At 36.6% G+C, this 13070-nt stretch overlaps 1 protein-coding gene across 3 annotated transcripts in view; it reads left to right on the plus strand.

Annotated features, from left to right (window-relative positions):
* SMCHD1 (structural maintenance of chromosomes flexible hinge domain containing 1) overlaps window positions 1-13070 on the plus strand; it is a 108060-nt gene that overhangs the window by 53040 nt on the left and 41950 nt on the right. For all 3 annotated transcript variants that reach the window (XM_084888066.1, XM_084888064.1, XM_084888065.1), the window contains exons 24-28: window positions 41-175; window positions 2535-2762; window positions 8976-9124; window positions 9990-10078; window positions 11682-11800. In XM_084888066.1, coding sequence (XP_084744192.1) covers window positions 41-175; window positions 2535-2762; window positions 8976-9124; window positions 9990-10078; window positions 11682-11800 — 720 coding nt within the window. The remainder of the gene's footprint in view (window positions 1-40; window positions 176-2534; window positions 2763-8975; window positions 9125-9989; window positions 10079-11681; window positions 11801-13070) is intronic.

The raw sequence follows: 13070 nt of genomic DNA on the forward strand, positions 1-13070 counted from the left end.
TTAAGTTATTGAGGTCTTCAATGATTTTTTGTGCTTCTAGTTTTCAGGTGCTCCTAACCTTCCACTCTACACTGTGGATTGCAGTAGTTCTGGAACCAGTATTTTATCAGGACCTGCAATTCAAGTTCAGAATATTAAAAAAGACCAGACGCTTAAAGCTAAAATTGAAATACCTGTAAGTTGTTATTGTTATTCAGTGGTGTTATATGAGTCTTCATACAAATAATCTTTAGATTTGTAATAAATTCTGTAAAGTTGTTTGACTTTTTTAAATGAGGTATTTGTGCAGTTCTTTTAGCCAAAGGGAAATAAGGAAGCATGAAGTGGTATAATGAATAATGTTTTATATAAAATATTAGGTTGTTTTTTTGTTTTTTTTACAAAACCTTTTACAATTTCTGTAGCATTATTGATTTACATATTCCTAAAATAAATTTTCTCTTATATAAAAATTTGACATTTACGTGTCAGTATTATTTTTTATAGTTTACACTTGTTTCTTAGAAAGTTTGGTAAATATTTCCATTTAAACTATCACTGATGGACTATAGGCATTTAATTTGTATGTGTAATTTAAAAAAATAATGGTTTTAATTAGTATTTTCATATAAAGACATTTTTATGTTAATATGACTATAGGATACATTTTTAAAAAATATTTTTTAATTGATTTCAGAGAAGAAGGGAGAGGGAGAGAGAAATAGAAATATCCATGATTAAAGAGAATCATTGATCAGCTGCCTCTGGCATGCCCCACACTGGGGATTGAGCCTTCAGGCCAGGCATGTTCCCTGACCAGGAATTGAACTGTGACCTCCAGGTTTATAGGTCAGTGCTCAACCACTGAGCCATGCCAGTCGGATACTTTTTTTTTATTGGATATACATCATGGCTGAAGGTGAAGCCAGCTTGATATAAGCAATTGATTCCCTAAGATGGTTGAATGGAAAACAAATACTTAAACGTGATTTCTTTATATATGGTGCAGTAGATGATAAATATCCTAATTCCAGTTGATTGAATAATTATACATCATATAACATTTAAACCTCAAAAGGGTAAAAGACAGCTTTTATTTATTTTTTATTAGAATGAGATGACTTTAAATATTTTATTTTCAGACTGGTTGTATTTGATAATTTTCAAATATTTGTTATGTATTTTTTTTTTCTATAATATGGTCAACTTATTTTGAGCATACTATCAGGAAGATTAAGGAGAAAAGATTTGGATTTAGGAAGGAATTTGGGTTTAGAAGCAAGAATAGCAAACTATTAGGGGTTATGCAAATACAGGGCAGCAACAGGCATAGGACCCAAGAATCCAGATCAGTTAAGGCAAAGACCAAAGTATAGCACGTAATATGCAGTTAGAAAATGTTATCTAAAGGTTGTGACTCTTGAGTTTTGAGTTTGAGTCAGGCAAATAATATATGCATAGGATGGATGATGGGGATGGGTTATTTATCTGATATTCTGTGAAGTAGGAATTTTGAATATCATGTGGATGGGCTTTGATAGGAATGACTGTAGCCGATAAGGAAAGAGGCATGAGCTAAGGAAGATTGTAAAGGTATTTTAGGCTTAGGCTTATTTTGAATTTTGTGAAATGCATTATACCTGGTTATGAAATAATGATGTAAGATTTTAATTTTTTGTGCCTAAAATTAACTTATAAAGTTTAATCCAGCTCATTTTTATTGATCTATGAAACACTGAAATAATAACTATAATAAATTATAAGTATGCCAGCTTAGTCTTTAAGACGTTTAAAGTCCTTATCTAGCTATAAGCAAACTTGTCCACTTCCCATTTAATAATGAATTGAAAAAGCACTAATGTAACATAATATCATTAAATAATGTACTTGATGGCAATTAGTTGTCCCTGATTTTATTGAAAGCTTTTAATATTTTACATTTTTAACCTTATTAATGAATCTTAGTCACCAAATCCCAGTTATGTGATTAAAATTTTACAAGTTTGTGGCACTTTTAAGTAAATTTACAAATAAACAGAATGAAATCCTTTTAAGTCCAAATATGCTAGTGTTTTGGTTTTAAGAAAGTGGCCATTATCTTTATTTATAACTTAGTGGTATAAAATATGGAATTATTGATAGTACAATAACTCTTAGTTACAAAACCTGTGAATGTTTTTTTTTAAAAAATATATTTTATTGATTTTGTACAGAGAGGAAGGGAGAGAGACGGAGAGCCAGAAACATCGATGAGAGAGAGTCATCGATCAGCTGCCTCCTGCACACCCCCCACTCGGGATACGCCCACAACCAAGGCACATGCCCTTGACCGGAATCGAACCCAGGTCCCTTCAGTCCCCAAGCCGACGCTCTATCCATTGAGCCAAACCGGTTTCGGCAAAACCTGTGAATGTTAATAGTATATAAGATGATCTTTCATATTATTGGAATAAATTTTTAAGCAGTTGTAATAAAGCCTTCACTGTTAAAGCCAAAAACTGTTTTCAAAAAGTACAGATGTTAGTCAACATATGTTGGTTTTCTTCTCTTTCTAGAGTTGTAAAGATGTGGCACCTGTGGAGAAAACGATTAAGTTGCTTCCCAGTAGCCATGTTGCAAGATTACAGATATTCAGTGTGGAAGGACAAAAGGCAATCCAGATCAAACACCAAGATGAGGTTACTTGGATAGCAGGCGATGTTATGCGTAATCTTATCTTTCAAATGTATGATGAGGGAGAAAGAGAAATCCATGTAACACCAACTTTAGCAGAGAAAATTAAAGTAAGTATCTAAAACAGATGGTTTATTTTTAAAAATATATTTTTATTGAATTCAGAGAGGAATGGAGAGCAAGCAAGATAGAAACACAGAGAGACAGAGAGAAATGATGAGAGAGAATCATTGATTGGCTGCCTCCTACATGCCCCTAACTGGGAATGGAGCCCATAACCAAGACATGTGCCCTGACCAGGAATCAAACCATGACCTCCTGGTTCATAGGTCAACACTCAACCACTGAGTTACACTGGCTGTGCAACAGATTGGTTATTTTTAAGAATTTTTTTTTTAAATTTATGTTTGGAAGACTCTGAATAAGAAGTTTTGCTTAGAGAATCAACTTTTTACTTTTTACTTTTGTCTTTGCAGCTTACAGGCAGCTTATGGTTGGGTTTTATTTTTTTATTCAGTCTGCTAAGTCTGTGAGTGACTTAGGTGTTTATGTAGGTGGGTTCTGATTTATGGTGAAAATCAGATTATGTTGCGCTATAGGAATGGATCTCAGATGTAACCTGAGGACCTATTATGTATATCCTGGTTTGGAGATTTTTGTGTGTGGTCACTATTAGGTTTGTGAAAAACTTAAGTTGCATATGTGCCATAGTGTTTTTCCTTTTATGTTTTTGTTATCATAAATTATCCCTGTTTTAGCTGTAAGTTTTTTGATGATCTTACTTGTAGTGTTGTGACCTTTTTTGTGACCATGTTCTTTGTTTTAGGTACAATAACTCCCTTAAGTATTTCCTGCAATGGAGGTTTTCTGGTGATAAAATCCCTTAGCTTCTGTATGTCTGGGAACGTCTTTATTTCTCCTTCATATTTAAAGTTCAATTGGATATATTGTTTTTGGCTGGTAATTCTGGTAATTTCTCTCTTTCAGATATTTGAATATTTGGTTCCACTCTCTTCTGATTTGTAGTTTCTGCTGAGAAGTTGGATGAAATTCTGATAGGTCACTTCCTTTGTTTGTAGGTCACTTCTTTCTTTTCCTTGCCTGCTTCGAGGATTTTTGTCATTAATTTTAGACAGCCTTAATACCAGGTGCCTTAGAGAGGGCCTATTTGGATTGAGATAACTAGGTGTTCTCTTTGCTTCTTGAATTCGAGGATCTAGTTCTTTCTATAGGGTTGGGAAGTTCTCATCCACTATTTGTTTGAATAGACTCTCTGTTCCATGCTTCTACTTCTCCTCCGGAATACCTATAATTCTAATATTGCGTTTTCTTTTTTTCAATCTTTAATTTCTTTATTGATTAAAGTATTACATATGTGTCCATATCCCCCTATTAACCCCACTCATGCCCTCAACCCCTGTTGTCTGTGTCCATTGGTTGTGCATGCATGCATATAAGTCCTTTGGTTGATCTCTTCCCCTTACCCTCCCCCTCCCCTACCTTCTCTCTGAGGTTTGACAGTCTGATTGCTGCTTCTCTGTCTTTGGATCTGTTTTTGTTCATCAGTTTATGTTGTTTATTATAATCCACAAATGACTGAGATCATGTGGTATTTGTATTTCTCTGACTGGCTTATTCCACTTAGCATAATGCTTTCCAGTTCCATCCATGCTGTTGCAAATGGTAAGAATTCCTTTTTTTTTTTTTTTTTACCACAGTGTAGTATTCCATTGTGTAGATGTACCACAATTTTTAATTCATTCATCTGCTGATGGGCACTTAGGCTGTTTCCAAATCTTAGCTATGGTGAATTGTGATGTTATAAACATAGGGGTGCATATATCCTTTCTGATTGGTGTTCCTAGTTTCTCGGGATATATTCCTAGCAGTGGGATCATATGGTCAAATGGAAGTTCCATTTTTCGTTTTTTGAGGAAACTACATACTGTTCTCCACAGTGGCTGCACCAGGCTGCATTCCCACCAGCAGTGCATGAGGGTTCCTTTTTCTCCACAACCTCGCCAGCATTTGTCATTTGTTGATTTGTTGATGATAACCATTCTGACAGGTGTGCGATGGTATCTCATTGTTGTTTTGGTTTGCATCTCTCATATAATTAATGACTTTGAGCATGTTTTCATATATCAAGTGGCCTTCCTTCTGTCTTCTTTTGAAAAGTATCTATTTAGGTCCATTGCCCATTTTTTGTTTGGGTTGTTTATCTTCCTTTTGTTAAGTTGTATGAGTTCCCTGTAAATGTTGGAGATTAAACCCTTATCGGTGATAACATTGGCAAATATGTTCTTCCATGCAGTGTGTTTTCTTCTTGTTTTGTTGATGATTTCCTTTGCTGTGCAGAAGCTTTTTTTTTTTTTTTTTTTTTCTGAGTGAAAGAAACTTTAATCAAAAAAGCACATACTATTTTATTACATTACTAGAGGCCCAGTGCATGAAATTCATGCACAGTTAGGGTGCCTAGGCCTGGCTGGTGATCAAGATGAATCAGGTTCCCTGCCTCCCTGCCTCCTCCTTTCCTCATGCTCTCAGCACCCCACTGCCACAGCCCACTGCTGCTGGTAACCTGCTATGTTCCATGCTGCCCCCAGGTGGTCAGTGCACTTCATAGTGAGTAATTGAACTGTTCTCTCAGTCAAACTCTGGAGGGGACCCTTTGCATATTAGCATTTTATATATATAGATGATGTTTCCAGTCCCAGTAACCTGCTTCTCAGGAGTGCTAATAGAAACCTGCTACTGTTTAAGAAAACATCTGTGGGTTATCTTGCCCTCAGACAAGTTTGGAGGCTCTCTTAAATGAAACTACTCTTGGTTACTTTAAGAAGCTTTGTGGAGTAATACCTGATTTATGTCTGCCCTGGAGGAAGTTTCCCCTGAATTTGAGTTATCCAATTAGAAAAACTGATAAGAAATTAGGCGCTGACATTAGCTGAGGAATCAACACTGCCTTGGCTGTTGACGGCATTCAGGTCAGTTTGAACTCACTGGTCTGGGTTGCTTTTTGATGATAACATTGCCCTTAACCTCTTCCTTGTTAGGGCCAAGGCAGAATCTGCTTAAAAACTAATACATTCAGCTATAAAATGAATTAATGTTTTGGGGCAAGCAGAAACGTCAACACAGGGACTTAAAGAAAAAGCTACCTAGCTCTCTACGGTAGATTCTGATGGTTTATCAGATTTCTTTCTTTCTTTCTTTTTTTTTTTTTTTTTAATTTTATTTATTTATTTTTTTAATATATTTTATTGATTTTTTTTTTTTTGCCCCCCTCCCTCCCTCCCACACATCCCCTCCCTCCCCAGAGTTTTGTGTCCATTGGTTGTACTTATATGCATGTATAAAAGTCCTTCGGTTGATCTATTATCTCCCCCAGATCTTCCTCCCCTCCCTGCTTTTGATGTAGTCCCATTTGTTTATTTTCTCTTTAGTTTCTAGTGCCCTAGGAGCAGTATCAGTGAAGATATTGCTTCGGCATATGTCTGAGATCTTGCTGCCTGTGGATTCCTCTAGAATTTTTATGGTTTCCCTCCCCTGCTGGCCTGGTCACCACAATTGCCCTCTCCTACCGATCTGGTCACCCCTAACTGCCCTCCTCTGCTGGCCTGATCACCCACAACTCCCATTCCCTACCCACCATCTTGTGGTGGCCATCTTTAACCGCATGGGGATGGCCATCTTGTGTGAGGGTCAATTTGCATATTACCTCTATATTATATAGGATATCCTATAGTCATCTTGAGTTTCCAAAAATAATAACTGATATTTTAAAAGACTTGTTTAACTAGGGGTTCAACTGACCGTATTTTAAAATTTTTATTTGGAATAACCTCTGCTCCAGCCAGTTTGTTTTCCCTCATTAATAAGAGAAGAAAAGTAATCCTAAAAGGGAGGCACAAGTCATTTTTACTTATATCAGCTGAGTTGGATGAGTGGTTTAAAAGTGGTGCCAAAGAACCTGACTTCTAAACTGGTTCCACGTTCTTTTTCATACTGAGGTGAAGAAGAATTGACTGGAGAGCCTCTTCCTCTATGTACCTTTTTTTATCCATTCTGAGAGCTTGTGGCCTACATTTGATACATTTTTGCCTCAAATCTAGTAGTTTTATATTTCTTGGGTTCCAGAGATTTTAAAACACCTCTTCATTGATAATACCAAATATTAACCCTTTGCACTCCGAACCATTCTGGACATTGGCTACCAGCTACTCGACGCTACTTTGCGAAACGTGCGTTGAATTAACTCAATTCCCCATAATCACTAATAAACTGCAATGTCCCCTGAGAGGGGACATCCGAGTGATATGCTAGAATTCCGATGTTCCCTGAGAGGGGACAGCGGAGTGCAAAGGGTTAAATACTGTTGTTTTAATAAATCAAATGTATAGTCTTTAAAATATTTTTTGTGTTGCCGAAACCGGTTTGGCTCAGTGGTAGAGCATCGGTCTGTGGACTAAAAGGTCCCAGGTTCGATTCCGGTCAAGGTCATGTACATTGGTTGCGGGCACATCCCCGGTAGGGGCTGTGCAAGAGGCAGCTGGTCGATGTTTCTTTCTCATCGACGTTTTTAGCTCTCTATCCCTCTCTCCTCCTCTCTGTAAAAAAAAAAAAAAAATCAATAAAATATATATATATATATATTTTATTTTTGTGTGTGTGTGTGTGTGTGTGTGTGTGTGTGTGTGTGTGTGGTCTTTATAGAATTCTCCAATACTGAGGAAAGTCAACCTAAACTAGGAATTCATTGAAGGGATAACACAGCTTTTTGTGTAACTCCTACTGTACTTGCTTCCATTATTAAAAAAAAAAAAAAAAAAAAAGTATAACAAAGACTAAATGAGAATGAAACATGGTTTTAAAAGATTAAAAGGTAACTAAGCCAATTAGAGCATCATAAACTGGGATGAAAATATTAGAATATAGAAAGGATTAGAAGTTTAAAAGTAGGATAGAGTGGGATAATCAAGTTTAAAATATGGATCTAGTAACAAATTAAAACATGGGATGCAAGAGGTGCAAAATTAAATTAGATCTAAAAGCATTCAAGAATGAATTAAACCTAGAAGAGGTCAGTGAGGAGAATAAGGGGATATATGTAATACTTTCAACAATAAAGATTTAGCTCTAGCTGGCTTGGCTCAGTGAATAGAGTGTCAGCCTGTGAACTGAAGGGTCATGGGTTCGATTCTGGTCAAGGGCATATTCCTCGGTTGTGGGTTCCATACTCAGTAGGGGGCATGCAGGAGGCAGCCTATCAATGATTCATTCTCATCATTGATGTTTTTATCTCTCCCTCTCCCTTACTCTCTGAAATCAACAAATATATATATATATTTTAAAAATGACAAAGATTTAGCCAAAACCAGTTTGGCTCAATGGATAGCCTGCAGACTAAAAGGTCCCTGGTTCGATTCCGGTCAAGGGCATGTACCTTGGTTGCTGGCACATCCCCAGTAGGGGGTGTGCAAGAGGCAGCTGATCGATGTTTCTCTCTCATCGATGTTTCTAACACTCTATCCCTCTCTCTTCCTCTCTGTGTAAAATCAATAAAATATATTTTTAAAAAATAACAAAGATTTAGCAAAAGTATGTATTAAAGCCAAAAGGTGGCCAGAGGTTGTTACCATCAGTGGGCATAATTTCTGTGTTTGCTGAACAAAGGTCCACTCAAAATCTCTTCAAAGTCTTTATTAATAAGATTCTTTTCAAAAAGTAAAAATTACCTCTTAAGAATTGATCATGTAATTTGATCTGAATATTATTTTTAAACCATAATTATCACAGTGAGAATCTTGTAACAAAACTCTAAAGAAATAACCTAAGAATCTTCATTTTATTGCATTGAAAGATATGGCAACATTAACAGCAGAAACAACATAGAAGATACTTTTTTATCATGATAATATATGACCCACCATCATTCTGGTTATAAGGGGGACTTCTTTTTCCTCAGAGGGAGAAAGCCTGGGTTATAATTTAACTTTAAAAGTCTTCACTTATACTAAAACCAGTTTGGCTCAATGGTAGAGCTTCGGTCTGCGGACTGAAGGGTCCCTGGTTCGATTCCGGTCAAGGGCACGTACCTTGGTTGTGGGCACATCCCCGGTAGTGGGTGTGCAAGAGGCAGCTGATCGATGTCTCTCTCATCGATGTTTCTAACTCTCTATTTCCTCTCTCTTCCTCTCTGTAAAAAATCAATAAAATATATATTTTTTAAAAAGTCTTCACTTAGTAAAACAGTTAGTTGGCAGTAGGAGAATATTAGACTACACTTTTTATTATTGTTAACTATGTAATTTTTCTCTTAGGTTAACTGGACTCCTGAGATTAGCAAAGAACAGTTGCTGAAAGGTCTGCTTCCTGATGTACAAGTACCAACATCTGTAAAAGATATGCGCTATTGCCAGGTTTCATTTCAAGATGATCATGTGTCTTTGGAAAGTGCATTTACAGTAAGGTTTGTGGACATATTACACGTGGAGGCATTTCAAAATTCAGCATATGGCAACAAAAATACTTTTCTCAAGAGCACTCATGTAAAATTCTTTTTAATGTAGGAAATACCATAATTTCTGTGAAATATGGTAGATTATCTTTGGAATAGAATCTTACTAGAGATAGTGATTAGTTTTTAATATTAGTATAGCTCTGGGCTTAATTACTTAGCCCTCTAGTATCTGTAAGAACCAGAACTTTCAGTAAAGGAAAGTCTTCCTAGTGCAAGCAACAGAAAAGACACGAAAAATACGAAATATACAATCTAATTAGTCAATGTATTGTTCAGAAGGAAATATTCCTTGGTTATTTTGAGTTTCAAAGCTAACTCCAGCCAGACCCAATATATAGAACTTATAGAAAAGGGGAAGGCAGGTAAATATATTAAAATTTTTTCACATTCACCTGTCACTTCCTTGGCCATCTCTTTTCTGGCAACCTCCTTCATTTCAATTCCTCTACCCATTTTCATACTATTTCCAACACTTTAAATAGCTCCAGAAAATTTTCAGATGTACTGCTTTCCAACTATAGCCAGATCTCTTAATGGTTATTTTTAACCTTTTCTTTCTCAGTGCTCTCGTATAATTTATTTTTAATACAGCATAGCTATTATGATTTAACACTTAAATAATTTTTTCTGTCAGTATCCTGTAGTCTCTTTGCAAGCTATCTTTATTTACTCTTGGGTTATTTGGAGGGGAATTACTGCATTTGAGTTTTAGAAGGTGAGTGATACATATATCTTTAACATATTGTAACTACTTTAAATTTTTTGTACAATGAATGGTGTGACTAAAACCTTTTAACTTGTTAACCAATTTCAGACCCCTACCTGATGAACCTAAATATCTAAAGTGTGAGTTGAAAGGAGCAAAAACAGTACAGATGGGCCAAGAGCTTCAAGGGGAAATAGGTTAGTATGTCCAGCTTAAAAAAACACACACACATAAAAGTTTATAATACATATTTATGTTCATGTTTTGACATATATAAGCTGAAAGGAAAGCTTTGGATTTATATATAATTATTGGCTTAAAAATCCATTGTCAGAAAAGATTGAAGTGTTTTCACTATTTTTGCCCAGGTTGACATACTATGATGTTAATTTGGTAAAAGGTTTGTTGGAAAAAACGTTGTCTCATATCAGTGAATACATATGTATCCAGTAATTTTCATATATCTAGAAGTGATTTTCAACCTTTTTCTTCTTCTTTTACACATAAACTAATGGTAATTACCTCCTCTTTTTGCTCCAAAGTGACTTTAAAAAATCAGGTGCCTACACTTGTATGTCTAGTATGAAGAATTAATCAGATACAACCTTATTATGCAGTTTGATTAATAAGCAACTCTATTATATGATCTATATATTTATGGTTTAAGACAGGACATTCACACTGCATGGCTTTTGTTATGTTAGCCAGTATCACTTTTTAATTTGCTAATCTAACGGAAAAGAGGTCAGTGTCCCTGGCTAGCCAGGTATTACAAGTTTTACATATTCTTGTGGCACACCAGGGTGTCAGGGCACACTGGTTGAAAATTGCTGATCTAGATATGTAATACTAAATTATTTTCTTTAAATTTTCATGGTAAGAATCTGGTTAGCATCAGCATCATTTTAAATATATAAATACAAATGCATATATGTATATTCTTGATGTTTTTGTTTGTGATTGATTATAAAGTAAGTGAGTATAACTATATTAATAAAAGGGTAATATGCTAATTAAACTGGATAGACTGGACATCTTCTGGACGTCCTTCTGAACAAAGCCATGGTGGCGGGGCCAAGGCAGAGGCAGTTAGGGGTGATCAGGCTATTTGGGGGTGATCAGGCCAGCCGGGGGGGTCAGTTGGGGGTGAGCAGACCGGCAAGGACATGGGCAGTTGGCGGTGATATGGTCGGCAGGGCAGGGGGGGGAGTTGGGTCCAGCAGGCCAGCGGGGGTGGAAATTGTGGGCAAGCAGGCTGGCTGGGGGGGGGGGGGGGGGGGCAGTTGGGAGTGATCAGGCCAGTGAGAGGAGACAGTTGGGGATAAGAAGGCCAGCAAGGGGGCAGTTAGGGACAATTAGGCTGTTGGGGGGAAGTTGGGGGCAAGCAGGCCAGCAGGCAAAGTGGTTAGGGTCAATCAGGCAGGCAGGCAGGCGAGGGGTTAGGAGCCAGCACCTCCCGGATTGCAAGAGGGATTCTGACTCCAGTTTAGGCCTGATCATCGGGCCTAACCGGCAGTAAGACATCCCCCCAAGGGGTCCTAGATTGGAAAGGATGCAGGCCAGGTTGAGGGACACACACACCCACACACACACACACTACACACACTACACACACACTACACACACACACACACCATGCATGAATTTCGTGCACTGGGCCACTAGTTTTTTATAAAAATACAAACAAGTACAAAGAGTGAAGTTTTAGGCATAATTTTATTGAAGTATATAAGTATTATTTTATAGATATTTGTATCTTTTATTAAAGGATATCTCTTTAAAATCAAACTTTCCTTTTAGTTGTAATAGTTACAGATCAGTATGGAAATCTGATTCAAGCATTTTCACCAAGTTCTTTATCTGCCTTGGGAATTGCTGGTACTGGACTTGATAGTTCACAGTTGAAAACTACCTTTCAGGTATGGCTGCTTTTCACTACAGTTGGCTAATGCCATTGGTTTACATATGTCAGAATTGGGGGGGGGAACTAAAATGACTAAAAGAAATTTGATTTTAGTGTTTATAGCAAAAAAGTCATATAAGGAATTACAAAAACTTTTTTGTAATTAAAATTTTTGAACATATGCAAAATATAGATTAAATAGTATAAATAAATCCCATGCTCTCATCACTCAGCTTCAAGTCATTACTTCCCTCCTTATGATATCATTTTGAAGCAATTTCTTTATTTTCCCCCAATATTTTTTATTGATTAAGGCAGCGTTTTTCAACCGCTGCCTGGTGTGCTGTAGGTGCAGACAAGACAAGAATTTTATAATTTTTCACTATTTTGTTTACTTAATATTTCATAATAAAGTAATTATAAAATACTTTCTTTGTGTTTATTTGATTCCTATTCAAGAGAATTACTTTATATATAGTCAATATAGGCACAGAGTTAAATTTTTTAACATTTTCTAATGGTGGTGTGCCTCGTGATTTTTTTCATGAAACAAGTGTGCCTTTGCCCAAAAAAGGTTGAAAAACACTGGATTAAGGTATTACATATATATCCATATACCTCCAATAACCCCCCAATCCACTCCCATACATGCCCTCACTCCCCCATTGTCTTTGTCCATTGGTTATGCTTGTATGCATTCATACAAGCCTTTTGGTTGATCTCGCCCCCTTACTCCCACCCTGCCCTACTTTCCCTCTGAGTTTTGAGCATCTGATCAATGTTTCTCTGTCTCTAGATCTGTTTTTATTCATCAGTTTATGTTGTTCATTATAATGTACAAATGAGTGACATTTATCTTTCTCTGACTGACTTATTCCACTTAGCATAATGCTCTCCAGCTCCATCCATGCTGTCTCAAATGGTAGAAGTTCCTTCTTTTTTACAGCAGCATAGTATTCCATTGTGTAGATCTACCACAGTTTTTTAATCCACTCATCTGCTGATGAGCACTTAGGCTATTTCCAAAGCTTAGGTATTGTAAATTGGGCAGCTATTAACATAGGGGTGCATATATCCTTTCTGATTTGTGTTTCTAGTTTCTTGGGGTATATTCCTAGAAGTGGGATCACTGGGTCAAATGCGAGTTCCATTTTTAGTTTTTTGAGGAAACTCCATACTGTTCTCCACAGTGGCTGCACCAGGCTGTATTCCCACCAGCAGTGCACGAGGGTTCCTTTTTCTCCACAACCTCACCAGCATTTGTCATTTGTTAATTTGTGATGATA

Source organism: Pipistrellus hanaki (genome assembly GCF_964339955.1).
Source record: "Pipistrellus hanaki genome assembly, chromosome: 6".
NCBI lineage: Eukaryota > Metazoa > Chordata > Mammalia > Chiroptera > Vespertilionidae > Pipistrellus > Pipistrellus hanaki.